The following is a 19,040-nucleotide window of genomic DNA, read 5'->3' as shown; positions in this document are numbered from 1 at the left end:
GCACTTGAGTACAGAATATTTAGCTGAAAGACAATTTTGAGTTATTTATGTATGTAATCTATTTGCATAAAACAAAGGTTTTTTCCTTTTAACATTTACTTATGCTAGAAGGTAAACTTCTTTACTACCTAATATATAAAATAACTAAAGCAGGAAACAAAAAAGTTAAAAAATCATTTTTATAACTTAAAATACATTTGCCATTAAATTCATCATTGATATCATCCAAGATATACCTTTCCCCACACATACCATTGGAGCATTAGTTTAAATAATATTTGAGTGTGAAATAGAAGCAAAAAAACTAAAGTAACAACACAAAAAAATTTTGACTTAGAATACCTCCTTAACATAGAACATCTCCTTGACTTAAACACCACCTTTTCATTTAGAGGAAGACATAGCCTTGCTAAGTCTTGCTGGTTATTTCACTGCTGCCTTACTTTGCTTACATGGCTTTTCCTCTTTTTTGTTTAGTTACATTACAACCCTATATTTACTAAGGAGAATCACACTCTAAAGCAATATCACAATCATATATCTTCTGTGACTCTTTTCTCTGCCTAAGAATTTGAGCTTTTTAATTGCATTTTAACCTGAAGACAGATTACATGTCCTTTCTGAATACGTTTTTGAATGTTCTGAGACAGTTCTAGAAAATTTTTCTGACTTTTCTATATCCACCATAGCACTAATATGTGACTTTGAGTTGGAATAAGTGCTTGTTTAAATATGCTTTTTAAATAATTAATTTTCTCCCCTTTTCTTTCTCTCCTTCTTCTGTCCCTTCCACTGTCTCTTCTCCAGATTATTAGTTTATTAAATGTCTTCACACCCCAGAAAACGCTGGAGGAGTTCCAAGATGTGTAAGTAACAAAACTCATGAAGGAAGGGGGAGCATAACATTCAAATAACTCAAGTGATATTGACAAAAATCAGATGAATGAAATCCCTTGTAGAGATCAAAGGGAGGTAAGAACTGGCGGCAAATGGAAGGGATCCAGTGACAGGAGAGAAGATTCTGTTTCTGCCGCTTCTTCCTGGAAAGACACTTCTGCTACTTTATGGCCTTATGGCTCTTTGTGCTTTGTTGCCCCATGTTCTTTAGTTCAGTCAGAATCAGGGAAGCCTTACTAGTTATTCTATATTTTTACTTATTTTTAATTTATTCTGTGAACTTTCTAGAATGAGTCAATTCACTTTGAGAAATATTAATGATGGACATGATAAAAAATCATCCTTAATCTTTCTTTCTATTTTTGTGGTACCTTTGATTTTGTGCAAAAAAACCTTCCAGAAGTATTATGACAATAAGCAGAGGAGAGGAAGTGAATCCTAGCACGTTGTCTTATTTAACACAGATACCTTGCGTTTAATGGAAGATGCTATTCTGAATTTTTTTTCTTATTTGTAATCATAATACACGGGAAAGAGTTCAGGGAATTCAGGGTAAAATGAGAACAAGATGAAGGTACAAAATATATGGACAGGAACCACACACTAATAAATGCTACTTCTATTAGCATCTTTGTGGTAGAGTTACCATGGCTAACGTGCATGCAATACTTGGAGGTTTTTCATATACTTAATTCAGTCAAAAGTTGAGCTGGGAAGTTCAGAAACTTATAGATTTAGGAGAGGATCCTGACTTGTTTGAAGGACTTCACATGTCTTGTGATTTGGAACTTACAAAGTGGATTTACCTTGCAGTTACTTAGTAATGGAACTGATGGATGCCAACTTGTGTCAGGTGATTCAGATGGAGTTAGACCACGAGCGAATGTCTTACCTGCTATACCAAATGTTGTGTGGCATCAAGCACCTTCACTCTGCTGGAATTATTCACAGGGTAAGAATACTTAGTCCAGAATTATAATGAAGATGCTTGTGGAGAAGAGAAAGAGCAACTGTAGGTTATTTTCTTTATGTAGGGGAGCTTGGTTAAATATAATGTACTTCATTTATTTTACTATAGAATTAGCACATAGTTCACTAATGTGTAGGAGGAGACTTTAGCACACTGTAGTTGGTTTTGTTTAACATTTTGTTTCAGCTCATTGAGAGTCAGCTTCCAAGGCTTCTCAGAAATTCTGACTGGCAGAGTCATATGTGCAGCTGAAACAAGACAGTTCATTTCCAACGTTTCTGGTCACATAAAGACAGCAGCCCTGATCTGCTCTTCTGTCTGGCCTAGAAATGAAGTATAAACTAAAAGGTTTATGTTGCCATAAGGAGAAACCTAACATGACAATAAATGATGTTTTTTTTCTAAAAACCTCTTTCCAAGATGAGACTAAATTGTAAAAATGATACAATTCTCTTCTGGGTTTAAAAAAGTTTCTGAGGATGTTAAAACAAAGAAATCCCAAAACTAATTGTAAACTTCTTTTGGGAAGTACTCTTTTGCTTTACATAGGGCTCTACAGTCAATGGCAGGCGGGCACCCATCAGTGCTATTGCAAGACTGCCATGTTGATTGAGTAGATGGAAATCACATGTTCCATTTGATGCTAGCTTTTAATATCTTCTCTTGTTCCTATTGTCAGGACTTGAAACCAAGTAACATTGTAGTCAAGTCTGATTGTACATTGAAAATCCTAGATTTTGGACTGGCCAGGACAGCAGGCACAAGCTTCATGATGACTCCTTATGTGGTGACACGTTATTACAGGGCCCCCGAGGTTATTCTGGGAATGGGCTACAAGGAGAACGGTAAGGATGCTTCTGAGTACCAGCCAAAGAAACTGTGAAGAAAATGAGTACGTGCTTTAGATAGCCAAGAGTAATGTTCTCTCTCATGTATATGAACTTTTTAAAAAATAAGGCTGCCAGCTTTCATATTCAGAGGTTTTTAAAAAAATATTACTACGAAGAACCACTCATTAAACATGTAAAGGATGTTTCTGAGAAGTAAGCTTGGTTAGAAGAACACTGAAATGTCATAGCTAAGAAGAATTGTAAATGGAGTCTGATTAAGCAATCAAGTGGATGCTGATTAGCATACATGCTATAGATATTGAGAAAAATTGCTATTTAGGTGGCAGCTCAGCTCAAAGTGAGTATAAACAGGAAGAAATCTATCTACTGCATTTAGCCATTTGGCTTTATGTCACTTCTTAGATTGATGGCTCTAGTCTTAGGAAAAGACAAATAAAAAGATACCACAAATCCTTGGAGCAAGAATATTCACAAAAGCTCAATGCACAGTCAATTTAGAATAATCCAAATTGTTCAAGTTGGATAAGAATTTCTTTAATACTTTAAAGTGTTCCATAAGTAATAGTTAAGGTAGCAATTGCCTAGTACGTTTTTATAAATTCTAAAACCATAGAGAGAGAAAAGTATTAAATTTTACGCGATTGATTTTATGAAGAAAATCTAGTATTCATGAACACTTTAAAAGAAAAGGTAGAAAGAATCTTCAAAATGTATTCCAATTTGATTTTATTAAAATGAAGGATTTATAAAAATACTTATTAGAAAGCATTGCAATATATTATTTTGAAAAGAATATCTCAAGTAATGAGGTGTATTAAAAAACACATCCACTATATTTAGGAATTAAACTTGTCTTAAATTAGAATTGTATATATGCACTCAATGTACCTTTCATACTCATTTTGATATTCTATTCTATTTAGTTCCTGGCAATCTATAAGTTTTATAGAAATAATTATCATTGTATTTTTATGTATAGGTGCTACAGAGTACTTTTATGAAAATTCCCTGGCCACCAAAGTTTTAAAAAATTTCTTTGTGCCCTTCCAGATCAGAAGAGAGCCAATACTTTTGTGCATTTGTGCAGAGGAAGGGAAAGCGTTCTTAGGAAGGTCAGGTTTACTTTGTTGGACAATGGCAGAATTCTAATCCATTTTGACTTGGAAGAGGAAAATCTAGTCCTCTTCCCAAGGCAATACCACACCTAACTTATTTGGAAAAGAAGATAGTTGTATACATTCTTCATAAGTTATTTTTAAAAAATCAAAGTGGGAACAAATTAAAAAATTCAAGAAATCAAGAATCTACAAGAATCTGGGGGGGAGGGTGTTCTGAATTTGCTGTTATGGATTTTCAGACCTTTGCTGTACAGATGGCATGTGATCTCATCCCTTGTTCTTCCCTCACTAGAAAGGATTGCAAGTTCCTGCCTTAGTTTTTCGGCTTCTCCCGATCCATGCAGAAAGCACACCTAGCACCCTTGTGCTGCTCTCACCTCTATACAGGATAAAGGTTATCATGCAGAGGAACCTGCTTGCTCTGACAACAGGCATTCCCTGCTACCCTGTGCACCGAACCCTGCCTTCCTTCCCCAAGGAGCATTTTAGCCTAATGTTTCTGCCCCAGAGTTCCCTTTGTCCTTACTAAAAAGCGAGTTGGAAGAGGGTAAAGATTAGTAAGAGAAGGTGAAGCCTGTTTTGTTAACAAGTATGACAACTGAGGAACCTATGTGTGTAACAACTTTTTAACACTTTAATAATACTTTATTTATGTCATGACTCCTTTATACATGTGCAAATTATTTATGCATCTTTTTTCTTGAAATATTTCAAGAAATATTTCTTGAAATATTTCAAACAGAAACAAAAACTTGTATTTATTTACAAGAATAACTTCTGAAGGAAAAACTAAGTCTTGAATACCAGGGATTCCAATATTTCTGCCTAAACCATGGTTCCAGCCATTTCCTAGTTTCTTGGATTTGGTTGCATGTACCTTATTTTGGACCAAGAAAAAGGGGGTCTCTAGTTGCCCTATTCCGTGTAACTGAATAGAATAGAAAATGGAAACAGCCATCCCTAAGGGTCTATTAAGATTATTTTCTCTGCATCCAGCAAATGACATCAAAAACCCTTTGGTGGCTTTTAGCTGTCACCTGGCATGGAGATACTTTTGGTTAAGCTGCTGCTTTTCCATGCTACCATTTTATGGCACTAAAGGGCAATCTAAGGCACTCATAAAGTAACTTTAAAAATTAATTTGAGTTCTTATACTAGATGTTGTTTATGTGATATTATATTGCTGGTTTTAATTCACCTTTTTGGCCAACTTTTGGTGGGAGACAAAATTTGTACCTTCTAATCAAACGCTTCTTTTTCCTTCTCCTTCAGAGATCAATTATCTTAGTTAACTTTACTTTCCTCCCTTTTCTTCACTTCCCTCTCTCTTATTCTAGTGGATATATGGTCTGTGGGATGCATTATGGGAGAAATGGTTCGCCACAAAATCCTCTTTCCAGGAAGGGACTGTATCCTTGTACCTTTTTGCTGCAGCCTTACCTGTTTTGTTCTCTCTCCCTTTAAACACATAATGATTTTGCCAGGAGAGTAAAGATAGAAGCAAAAAGTTGGGTAAGTGGTATAACTGTGACTAAAAAAAAAGTGATTATTTCTCTAATCTGACCAGTGCTGAAGACTACATACCTCAATGGTTTGTTTTAATTAAATTTTCAATGGGTTTTTTTCTTCTTAAACTTTCTTATCTGTAACTCAAAATAGCAGTAACTATTTGCAAGTATTATCCATCTCCCTTCTAAAACCATTTTATGCTGCAACAAATTTAGGCATAATTATTTCTCTACTTGCTGACATCTTAAGCTTCTGTCCACACCTTTATTGATTTGAATTACTCTTGACACTATATCCAGTCTTAAATAGTTTAATATAGGACATCTTCCTTCAAACAAGAACTTCCACATTTAAAAATCATAATTATTATTCAAATTGCTGGAGGTCAGGTGGGTTTAAAATAGGCTTTCCTCATCTGACTTAGAGATGTGATTTAGACATGCTTTTCCAATGAAATTTAGAATTAAAGAAATGAAATATACAATGTGAGAAGTATAGTCAATTAAAAAAAAAAGCAGGTTGATTTGTGTTCTACCACTTAGTCTTCTACTAGATTCCATCAGAAATTTCTTAAACAGGTATCTCTGATTTGGAATTATTAAAAGAGATTGTATATTTCTGAAAGGATCAAAAGTTCACTCTTTAACAAAGGCACATATATGTGTTTATAATATATCAATAAGAAAGTTTACATATTAATAGAAAAAATATTTTTATAAATACAGAAATACCCTGTTAAACACAACTGTGCAAATCTAAGTACAACAACTGAGAACTTTAACAATGATAATGCAAGAGTGAGTCCAATATATTTATTACATTGGAAGGTTTTTAGAAATTGGCAGTAAACATGTGATCCATAACTATTAAGTATTGTATTTGACTAATAAGAAAGCTCTATTAAGAACTCTTATAATGTAAGAAAGATTATTATTGTTAGTTAGTAGGAATAGAAGAAAAGGCCAATGATAAAAAAAAAATCTGACAATAAAAAGTTGATGCCACAATGACCATGCATTTAATGTAGGCATTTATTTATTCTGCTGTATATGAATAAGATATTCTCTAAATATTCTCTAAATAGTAATATATATATAAATAGTAATATAATAGTAATGACATCTTCTACAACTATACTATCCAATAGGTAACGACTAGCCACATTAGCTCTTGAAATATGGTTAGTCTGAATTCAGAGGTGTTATATGTGCAAAATGCCTACTGGATTTTGAAGATATAAAAAGAAAACATGTAAAATATCTCAATTTTTATATTGATTATGTATTTAAATGATAATATTTCATTTTACTTTAAATTAGTTATTGAATTTATTTTGAGGATCAATTACATACAGATCAATTACATACAAATCAATTACATACAAAGTTGGTTTGAACAATATTGTAATTCACATTCATATGTATTGATTTCATACAAAAGTAGGAATTTGTGTGTGTGTGCATGTGTGTGTGCTTTTGTCTTTGGGGTACAGTACATTTCAGATTGAAAAAACCCAGAACTTCTCAATCAATTCCCAAAGACAAAATGTTACAAAATATCTCATTCCCGTGTGACATTGTTGTTACAGTCACTTGATTCCCATGTAGCATGGTTCTCTGAGATCTAATTTAGCTATTCAGGCATTTATCAGGGTTCTTTTTCTCTTATTTTAGCAGTATTAAATTTAAAAGCCAATAAAATTAGGAAAAATTAAAACACTTTTGAACCCAAAATACCCTTCAGATAAACAAGTAAAGATAATAGCATCATACTGATAATTCTACATTCTTCCAGAAATTGTTCTCTTGGAGGTCAGTTTTTCCTTTTATCCTAGTTTATTTTTTAGAAAAATGTTTAGAACTTTTAAGTAAATTGTGCAAATATCAATACATAAAACATATATCCTTGATAAATACGGTCCTAGAAATTAAATAAACCCCAATACACAAAATGTAGATTGTGATAAGGGTTTGTATTCTGTATTCCTTTATCTCCTGTGATGATTATGTAAACTACTGGTATCTGATAGCCTAGTGCCATATATTGCTGGCCTATAAGTCAGTGGGGAAGTTACATAAAGTCATTATAGTGGAAAATATCTTGCTTAAGTTAAATTTTACTTAAATATGGGTAAATAACTTTCAGATGAAATGCATTGGAATTCATTTTGCCTATAATTAAAATTATAATTTAATGTCTTAGTCATGACTATATTTAAAAATTAAACTAAACCATAGAAATCCCTATTAAACAATGGATTACATGGACTATATGTTTTTGAGTGGAATTGTTTCATTAATTTTTATATGAAGTTATTATCATTTTGTGATTAGAGCTTTCTACCAATAATAAAGGGATCAGAGCATCGAAGTAACTTCACTAGGCCATGATGATCAGACACAAGTTTGGGGGCTGATGGAGCTTATTTATAGGGAGAAGAATCATACCAATATTTTAACATATTGAAATGATTCCAGCATTTACTGGAAGTAATATCAAATTTTAGTATATGCTAGTTTATACCTTGACTACTTCCAAAATTCTTCAGAGACTTAAAAAAACAATCTAAGTGAATAATTCACTTAGAATTATTCAGAGTAATTTCTGTTGAATTTCTCTGAAGCTGAAAAATGATGTTATAATACTCTATCATCATAATCAACATTATTCCTCTCTCTGAACAGAACTTTTTAATGCTCCTTTTTTAAAATCTGGACCCTAAGTAAAGGTAAAACACTTTGAAAAATTGGGAAAATCTTATGAAATTATCATTGACGACCAAAGTTTTAGCTATTTTCCTCTGTTAAAATTATATTTAACGTTTTGGATTTTGAGAAACATTGTGTGGGTTTCTTGACTATTGATACGATCCAGATGGTATCACAAGGTAGTTTCTTGATGACTAAAAGTGTTGGAACCTACATACATACATATTTACTTTTCGATTTATTAGTTTGCTAGCTTTTTTAATATCCAAAGAAATATTTATAAATTGTTTGTTTTTCTTGTGTAAAGAGTTTCTTAATTATATAAACATACACTATTATACACTCAATTTTCATTATGGTTTTATGATTAAAACCTATTTCATAGCATATATGCTGACAAAATATATAGTATCATTAATAATTCTTGGGCCCATGATGAATTTCAAGCCAGAGAACAATGAATATGCCAGGTCCATTATTTTACTTACATAGTCCAATGATCATATAAGAGGCATCAGTGACTTTATATTTCATTAAGATTTTGGGGTTTTTTAATAATAACGTATAGTAAAGCAGTTTTATGATACTTCCTTAGAAGTTTTTTTTGTTTTTTGTTTTTTTAAAGGACTATCTAGTTCCTGACTCCTTCCATCCACCCCAAAACCCAACTAGGGCATGCTGTTTTCTTGGTTACTGAAGTCTCATATAATACCAGTATAGTTTTCATATAATACCAGTTCTTTCCTTAAGTCTGCTTCTTTTAAATATATTTTTCTACCTTATGTTTTCCATTATACTTCAAATGGTAGCACCTTTTTTGAGCAAGATCTGTGATATTCCTTTATTTTGAGTTCTGGCCAAAGTTCTCTGGACCTGGGAAATGTTAAAAATAGGCACACCATATTCATTTGAAACTTCTGGACCTCAAGCATATTATCTCCAATTAAAGCTGACAGATTGCTAAAACACTGCCTCTTGCCTTTCCCTCTGAGAACATGAGAAATTTCAGTTAGAAAGAAAAGGATGTACATATAATCTTTCCAAGAAGCCAGGTTATTAAGGAACAGAGAATGATTTGCCAAAGATATATTTGAAGAAATGAAGAAAACATCCTCAGATTAACTGACTATCATATCTTTTCTAAACCTGAACAAATGAAAATTGGGAATAATCAAAGTAAGGTGAACAAAAATTGGAGGTTGTGGATTATTATATCCATCTAGCACAGATAGATATTCTTAATCCTTCTTCCCTCTTTGAAATAACTCTGCTTACTTCCTAATAAACTTTTGCAACTAATACATTGCTATATTCTGCACCTTCTATCTAATATTACGGTAGTACAATGTTATCTCAAATAATATATAATTTATGACTTTAAATAAAATTGGGATGTAAAAATTAGTCATTCTTTCACACCCATAAGCAAATTGCCAATAATCACAAACATTTGAAAAAATAAGACAAATTTTTTCTTTGTATTTGCTAAAAAGAATATATTTTCACCATGAATTTGTGAATACTCTTCTCTATTATTATTACTTTGAGAAAATCAGAGTAAGGTGGGAATCACTAGAATGGGAGCTGGAGATTCTGAGGTGATCTGAACAGATGGGAGGAGGACAGAGTTATAAGAGCAAAATCCCTCTCCCAAGAAATTTAGAGTAGGCCAGAATGTAACAAAGGGCAGGATAAGGCATGAAGGTGATAAAAGGAATTGAGAGAGATACACAGAAAGGGGGCAGAAAGTAAGGGAAGACACAGAGAACAGACTTTGGGGGTGGAACAGAAGGAAGAAATTGAGGAGATGGACCTTGACTCCTTGATGCCTTGGAGAGGAGCTATTAAGTGACCATGGACAAAGCTCCACTAGGACTGCTGCGTCCCCCAGGAGTCCCCTGTCTCCCAGAAATGGATATAGAAAGGTTTAAAAGCATATTATTTTTCCTTATCCCTCTACAGTTCTGTAGGCAGAGTACTGAAAGATCTTCAAAAATAAAGTGAACTACTTGAGGGGGTAAAACTGCAAACAATAAAACACATTCCTTAGTCACTACTTGTTCTATTCCATTCAAACTGCCCTTGGCCCGATTGGCCCTTAGGACAAAGTTTGTGAACAGTGATACCTATTATGGACTCTTTCTCCCTTCAGCAGTCAAATGAGTCTCCAGTGCATAAGGGCTACAAGAACTTACTCTGGTCCTCTTAGCTTTAGTCATGTGACATCTCCTACCAACTTCAATTTACTTTATAAAATACCTCCTTTGCCTGCCTTACAGGATTGCTGTGATGATATCATTTGATATATATGAAACATTAGATGTTTACAAACATACACATACCTGTAAATACCTTTAAAAGATAAGGAACTTCAGTTTTTATGGTATGAAGTTAGTTTGGGGGCACTCCGGCCCAAATAACCTTCAAATTGAATTAGGTAAACTAAAAAAAATAGAAATAACCAAAAGACCACCTAGAATAAAAAAATTTCTCAAGTGATGAGAAACCAAAATTATCTGTGAATTAGACAGTAAAAGGAAAGAAAATGAATAGTTTGTCACTTACTAAAGCACTTCTTCAAGTTGATGCGCAGAATGAAGTGAGGATAATTACCCGAATCTTCAGGGAGCTTGTAATTAATTTGGTGATAATGTGAGACATCCAGAGCCAGCATTTACTATTTATTCATCAGAACATGAAAAGTTTAAAGAAAAAAAATTTTTTTCAACATCAGGATTTCTTTAAATTCCTTATTTGTGTACACTGCAGAATTACACGATTTTAAAGATGACAATTTAAAATATTTTGTTGCAGTAAAATATTCTTTTTATGAAAGAATATTTTGAAAATTCATTAGTCTACAGTTTTATTTATAATTTAACATAAAGCTAAAGATATTCTCCTCTGTTGTAAGTTTAAATGATTTTCTTCTGTTTTGTTAAAAAAGCAAATCAGTGATATAACATTTATAAAATAAAGGTTAGCCATTAATATGATGCCATAGAAATCATAAAGAAAGAAAAGCAAGTTAAACAGGTAGTCTCAAGGAGAAAATCTTCCTCTGTTTCCTGGAATTAGAATATTTAGCATTGTTTTCTGTGAATGTTTTTTTATTTTTTTACTGAGATTCACAAGTGCAAAGTAGGTACATTCACATTTTATTTATACATATCAGTAGCCTTTTATAATTCCATGTTTGCGCTGAAGTTTAAAACAATGTGCTTTTGTAAAATATCTAATTAAATTTTAACTTTTAAAACAAACTTTTAAAGAAATGATGTTCAGATTCTAGAAAACCATATTAAATCTTCTTCCTATTGTACTTTGAAGTATTCATTGAAAGAAAATTTATCAAATCCCATTGTCTGAATCCTATGCTAAATAAAGATATAATTAGGTTAAGGAGAAAAACAGTGTAGTCTCACAATTGTGTTACCAGAGCTGCATAATCTCCTAGATAGGAAACATCTGCCAGGTTGCTGGTTAGACGCTCACATGGTCCAGAAAATATTCCATCATAGATCACAGTCCAAGCCACTGGGGTGTGGAAGTAGCAATAAAGTGCTTTCTTTATTTAGATTTAAACTGCCACGACCAATATTATATCATTTCTATCACTTGGCTAGAGTAGAAAAAAGATAATTTAGTATAATCTAATGCCTGACAAATAATACACTTGAGATTTTCTCACCTATAAAACATAACCATATTTTAGTAACACCAAAACTTACTTAACATTCCTTCTAAGGAAAGTGACTCAGTTTCTGCCTGTCACAGTTGCAAATGAATCTGCTCTCTGCCTCTGGGAATACTGATGATGAGAGGGGAAATGTAATGAATCAGAACCATAAAAGCAACCAGAATTCTACCTCGGCAGCATTAGTGTACAAAACTCTTATGGAGACCCAAATACCATATCAGACTGTCTCAGAACGCATCAAAATCCAGTTTCCAACTGTGATTGAATTTGCCAGTTTCTTCTAAGGTCTATTCACAGTCAGTATTCATTGGAATATCTTGAAATTTTCATAGAATAATCCAGTTTCACCCTGATAAGCAGATATGCATATTGGATGAGGGAAGGCTTACTACTACCCCTGGTCCCAGCAAGATTTAGTATCAAATTCTTTTATTGCCTAGTTCCTGTTTTAGTTGTGATGACTAATTAATAAAATTTGGTGCAATGGCTTTCTCTTGAGAAATCATCCTGTCTTGAGTAATAAAAATCTATATAAATTCATGTGCATATACTCTACTTTTGTAATTTATAATAATAGAGCTTATCATTTCCAGGCACAAGGCTTAGCATTTCCATGGCATAAGCATGGATAGTCTGTAGGAATAGTGAATCCTGAGGGAAGTTAAATGGAATTTGGAAATTGGAGAGATTTCCAGGGCATTATTACTCAGAAAAGATACATTAAATAAAGAAAATGGAATTCAGTATATTCATCAGTAGTTCAGATTTTGAGTTTATATCTCTCTGCATTATTTTTATGTGAAAGCTTTGTGATCTATTGTCTATTTTAGCTTCTGACATGAAGATAAACTTCCAAAACTGTTCTCCTTTTACTTTGAAATATCTGTACCCAGCAGAGCCGCACAAATGAGAACTGGGAGATATAGCAGTTATTAAACCAACAACAGTCTAGAACCAACTGATATTGAAGCAATACCAGGACTAAGGTTCCATGTAGGTCATCTGTTGTTATTGTTGTTACTGTTGTTTAAAGGCATAGCTGAGGGAGAGTGAAAATCAAAGGATTTTAGTCTGAAAGATGAAAATTTTCCAGTTTTAGAATAGTGGTTGGAGATCATAGATTATATTCACATATTTTAAGATTATTATTTCGATTAGGGAACAGGGTAATTCCTGTTTAGATAATGGAGAGAAGTTGCATAGAGTCAGCTGTGATGTGGAATGCCTTTCTAAGTTGTTTCAGCAGTGAAAAGGATTGCCCAGTAAGTAAGCTTCCCTCATTGGAAAAATTTTCTTAATTATATATATAAATACAAGATACAATATAATATTATATAAATATAAAATAAATGAGCCTTTGCTATATATATTTAATTCCAACATATAATTTATATATGCAGATATGTATATAATTTATATATGTATATATTTATACACATACTTATATATGAATATAAGTTATATATATATATAATACATGATGATACATAACTAACATTTATTGAGAACTTACTATGTACCACGAAATGTGGAAGGCTCTTTACCAGGTATAATCCTTTAACATCTTAAAAAATTTTTACATGATAAATACTGTCTATCATCCACATTTTAGAGGATGAAAAGAGAGATGAAGTAACTTGGCCAAGGTTATACAATTAGAAAGCAATGGAGTTGGTTCTGCAGCAGAAAAAAATGAGTTTCTGCCAGAAATAACATAGAAGAGATTTTTTTTGCATTAAATAAAAAATAGAAATAGAAGTTTTCTAACTAGCAGGTAGGTTTGTGGCAGAAATAGCCTTTTCCAAATGTTTGAATGGATGCAGGCAAGAGAAAACTTGCTTACTGAGTTTATAGCTATATATTTTTTACCTATCTCTCCCACAATATCTATAAAAAATAGATACATGGTAAATAACAAGTTAGACTGGTCACTTTGGACAGTATGATAAGAATATTTGCAATTGAAAAGCAAATACCATTTCAGAGATTTTTTTTTTCCCCTTTAATCAAGTTACAATACCAACCTCTTGTGAGACAGATATTATCTGGAATTACAAATGCATTAATAATAAAGGGATGCACAACTGTTTGCTCTATCTTTCCCTGATATTTTTGCATGTCACTTGCTTTCCTAAAATGGAAGCAAAACTAATTTGCTTCTCTGGGTATGCTTATCACCTTCAAAGGTGTAATCATTTCTTTGAAGTGATCACTCTGTTTAGATGTTAAGTCAAACTTTGGAAACTTTGAGTTTAACCTGACTGAGATTTTCACACTGGAAAGAATCTTATGAGGAATTCTGTAAGGTTACTGTCAAATTACAAGATGTAATTTGAAGACTAACTGGAGAAAAATTACAGTGTGCTGCTGCTATCCTAATGCCTTTCCCTATTTGTTCCCCCTCAACTTCCCTTATTCTTCTAGGTTATTTTCCCCCGTAAGAATGACCTATCTTTGTTTCTGAGTTTTAATAGGAACACGTGACTAACCGAGTATAGTTAAAGATTTCACTTTCTTGCTTCCCCATTTTGCCCCTTCCTGAGTATCCTCTACCCTAGCTTCCTGGTTTTAAGTTCTGGATGATAACTGGCAATAGCAGAGAGACCACTGTAATTTCACCTTGAATTCCAGGTTTCTTTTGACTCACAGTCTCAGAAGAAGTGTCACCTCTTTAAGTCATGTTGTTCATTTCATGTCAAACCACCTTGTTTTGAAAGCCAGCATTTCTTACCATTATAAAGCAACCGTGCTTATGAGGATAAGACAAGGCTTCCAGTTTAGAAGCATGCTCCTTTGATGGGAATCAATGAAACTGAACCAGCATATTCCAAACACTCATTCTTGGACTGGCATTTCACTTCTGGAAATTTATTCATATTTATAAATAAGAGTAAGTGTGTTTTATAAAAGAAACCCTTTCTTCTGAGGTTGCTGGCAGCTCAGCTTTTCTTTCTTTTTTTTCTCCAAGTATAGTATACAAAAGAATGAAAGAAAAGCCAATTTGCATGTTTCCCATATTAACACAATCTAAAATAATTTACAATACAAATCAGTAGGATTCTAGCAGATGAATGCAAATGAGACCTTTTAAATCAGAAACTAAATTAATCATTGAATTATAATTGCAAAATAATATTATCATACATTAGGTGGCATTGAGTGGCATTGTTACATAGCAGAAAGGGTCCTGACATTCTTGTGTTCTTCCCATCCACTGTTTTAAAGCACTGTAAGACTGGCCTCTTATCCAGTCAGCAAAAGGTCAGACTGTTGCTCCATGGCATGGGTAGGCAAGTGTTTTCATTTATTTGCTGTTCTATTCCTGTCTTCTTGTTTATCTTCATTTCATTTTTGTTTTCAGTTGACATGTGGTCAGTAGGGTGCATCATGGGAGAAATGATAAAAGGTGCAGTGCTGTTTCCTGGCACTGATCGTATCCTTCTTAGCAGCCAGTGGTCTCTATGGGTATCATTCTCAGTCAATTCCTTTTGGTGTCCAATACAATACTGATGATGGTATATTCTCACTGCCATTAGAAGGATTCTGGAGACTCCAACATCAAATGTTTACCAGCTGGCATTATGGTAGGGTAACCTTGTCTCCTAGCAAGATCTTATGTGGATAATACAGTATCAAATGTGGAACATTCAACATGTTATCAAAAGGTCTGCCTTAATTTAGTCCTATGAAATTAATGACAGTGATATAGTCTTTACTGTCTTTTGTTGTAGATGTTTTAAAATTAAATTATATTCATAGCTAGATAATAAATGACAAAATCTTTTAGTTTAAAACAATATTTGTGCTTTTATATCATAAAAATATTCACTTGGCATGGAAATCTTTTATCAGTTAGATTTATGTGTACTCACAAATGTAATAGGTTTATTATTAACATATAATCAGAGAGCATTCATACGAATTTCATTTTTAAATTGATCTTCTAAAATTATTTTTCTCATTTACTTAATTTCTAGGAATAATAACTCCATTCCTGCTCTTATTTTCTCCACATTATTAGCAAGTACAATAATTAAAACCTCATTAATAATAATGATTATATGAAATATCTGAAGAGACCAAATTTACATCACTTGAATAAGTAAAAGTGATCCTCTCTTAAGCAGCTAATAATTAGCAATTAAAGATTCTAGAGGCTCTGCAGTATTAAAAAGATATGGATAATGTGATTTAGTGTACGGGTTTATAATAACTTATTTTCTTTAGTTAGTTAAATATCCTCCTACGTGTAGTCATTTATGAAAATATTATATCCTCACCATACTAAAGATAAAATGATCATTACTTAAATGATAATTCAAAAACAAAATCAAGCCTATAGTAATGGTGTTTTAAAGTATAATTAAAGTAAATCTAATTACTAATATTATAGCCTAATCATATTATAATTAGCCATTTGCTCTGAGGATTAATATATCACATATATATAGTTGCATACGTATATTCTCTGTATGAATTAAAGGACCAACTTACAAAATGACCGAGTTAGGCACTCAGTTTTTGTAGAATAAAAATCTTAACCTGAAATGTTTTGTTTAGTTAAAAATAAAGCTGCACTACTTTTAATTCTGTTCTTACTAAAAACTTTTGTCTAGTTTCATATATGACACACATTTATTTCTAAAAAAATTATGTCTATATTGCAGTATTGTCTCCTACATATGCATTTTACTAAGTAGCATCTATAAATTTGCCACATTCATGTTTATGCTCTTTAAAAATATGTTGGTGTGACAAAAACTAAATTCCTCCAGATTTTAAACAAACAGTATTTCTTTGATTCCCAATGAATTATAAACTTGAGTTTGGCCTTTGAACATGAACATGAAACAGTTCTTAAGTTTTGGCTAATTTTAGACATTTGATAAAAATAGACTCAATCTGTTAACTCTGTACTCTGATTTTTCAGAAGTTCATTATGCTTGAATAATTGATGAGTGAAATGAATTATTTGCCACGTGTAAATTAAAATGATTGATTTTCATTACTTTTCCTTCATTTTCTGTTAAAGAAAATCAAATCAGATTTCCACAACTGAGTTATTAAGTACGGATTAACATTTCTTAGAATCTATTTTTTGGAAGAAGTTGCTTGGTTATCATTTCTTAACTTGGGTGTCAAAATCCCTTATAAGTAAGCCTTTGGGTTGCTGCTAATGTTAAAAAGTCTCATATTAGATGTCTTTTCAATACTTGAGCTTGATATTTTTATATTGGGTCATTTCTGGAGCATTTGTGTAAGGATACATTTGTAAATTTTTTGAAGGGCAAATGGGAATTATTTTCTAAAGCGTCTTCTCTCATTGTAAGATGCGGTCTTTTCATGATTTCAAACATGTAGGTAAGTTTAAATCAGTACTTTTCAAGCAAGCAAATTATGAACACTGAGTATCATAACATTAAGCTCTTAAAATGCAAGACATTACTTATTTTTTAAAAATTCCCTATTATTAAATATGACTTTTCTAAAAGTGGCAATAAAATCATATATAAATCTATTAGATATATAATATGTATAGTATACATCTGTACAATATATCATAGGGAGTCATATTATTTTTAATCAACATATCCTTATTTATATGAAGACATTCTCAAAATAAATGATTGATAAAAGTCCTTGCAATATGAGCTATGCATATATTCTTAATATATAAAATAACAGCAAAACTTGAAATATTAATAAGGTCTTATACCCTTTATCTTTTATGCCTAAACAAATTCAACACAGTATTTTTAGCATTGAGAAATTGATACCCCAAAACAGTTCATTTATATACTACTTTATTAATAGATGTATTTTAAGATACATACTAATTGAATTTTATTCAAATTAAATGTGTTTAACTTTCTGCAGAAGAGTCAGAATTCAACTATTGAGATACTTTTCTATTGGGATATCTCCTAATGAATTTCACCCTGGCAGACAATTTTACTTTAAAAATTACAAAATATTTTATATTACACAAGTGAATTAATATTAAATTCACAGCTTTTGAAGAAGATCAATAAAATGAACGAACATATACTACCACTCAGGTTAAAAAGTAGAACATTACCAATACCTTTGAATTATTTTGTGTGCTCCTCCTCAATTATATCCTTTCTCTTCCTCAGAGGACACCACAGTCCTAAAGACATGTTTTTACAATGTCCTTGACTTTCTTTACATTTTTACCACATGCATACTTAACCCTAAGCAACATATTATTTAGTTTTATCTGTTTTACATATTGTACTATCATTATTTTGTGACTTGCTTTTTTTAAGTTAATATTATACTTTTAAGATTTATCCATGTTGATGCATCAGAAATAGTTCATTCATTTTCATTACTGTATAGTATTCCAGTCTATGAATATTCTACAATAAATCCATTCTCCTATAAATAGACTTTGGAATATATTGAGTTTTTGGTTTTGCTTTCATAAACAATGAATATATGTCTCCTGGAGCACATGGACAGTGTTCTTTATGATAAATGCATGGCCTCATAGGTGTGCACATATTAAACTTGACTATGTTACATCAGATTGATTTCCAGAGTAAAAGTATATAAACGTAACTGTCTACTCAACATCCTTACCAACTCTTGATATTTGTCAGGTTTGTTTTTAAATTTGTTAGCAATCTCTTGGGTATAAAATTCTATTTCATTGGAGCTTTTATTTACATTTTCTTTACAAGCATCTTTCCCTATTTATTGGTCATAAGTATTTCCCCCTTGGTAATATGTTTAAAAGTTTTTTAAAACAATTTTTTTCTATTGTATTTTAAAAAACAGATTAGTAGGAGTTCTTTATTTATTCCAGTACCTAATCTTTGTCCATTTTATGTGTTGCAAATATCTTCTCCCTATATTTAGATTATTTTACCATTTTATTGTACAGTGATTTTAGAATTTGGCAATCTGTTTTTATTTTATTTTTTTATAGTTCATGTATTTTTATGTCTTGTTAAAGAATCCTTTGATGCCTTTATATTCTCTTGTAATTTTGCTGTGGATGTTTTAAAGTTTAATCTCTTATATTTAAGCCTTTAGTTCACTTGGAAATGATTTTTGTGTATGATGTGAAAGAGGGATTTCAGTTCCATTTACCGACTAACTTATTATTTCTTCATTGACCTATAAGTTTTCACATTTTGGGGGAAGGGATATTAGATTCTGGGCTCTATATTCTGTTCCATTGGCTTGTTTGTCTATCTCTATACCACTACTACCCTTCCTTTTTTCTTTTTTAACGTCTTTATTGGAGTATAATTGCTT

The 19,040-nt window shown here is 31.9% G+C and overlaps 1 protein-coding gene across 1 annotated transcript in view; it reads left to right on the top strand.

The window, feature by feature from the left end:
* The window catches only part of MAPK10 (mitogen-activated protein kinase 10), a 171,232-nt gene that overhangs the window by 81,616 nt on the left and 70,576 nt on the right, over window positions 1-19,040 (top strand). Inside the window, 4 exon segments of the mRNA XM_022561669.3 lie at window positions 808-866; window positions 1,711-1,849; window positions 2,547-2,712; window positions 5,174-5,245. Of these exon segments, the coding sequence (XP_022417377.2) occupies window positions 808-866; window positions 1,711-1,849; window positions 2,547-2,712; window positions 5,174-5,245 (436 nt within the window).

This window comes from Delphinapterus leucas, chromosome 5 (assembly GCF_059928025.1).
Source record: "Delphinapterus leucas isolate spDelLeu-1000000601 "Yukka" chromosome 5, BTC_Dleu_Yukka2, whole genome shotgun sequence".
NCBI classification, from domain to species: Eukaryota; Metazoa; Chordata; class Mammalia; order Artiodactyla; family Monodontidae; genus Delphinapterus; species Delphinapterus leucas.
This window is presented reverse-complemented; position numbering and strand designations above follow the sequence as displayed.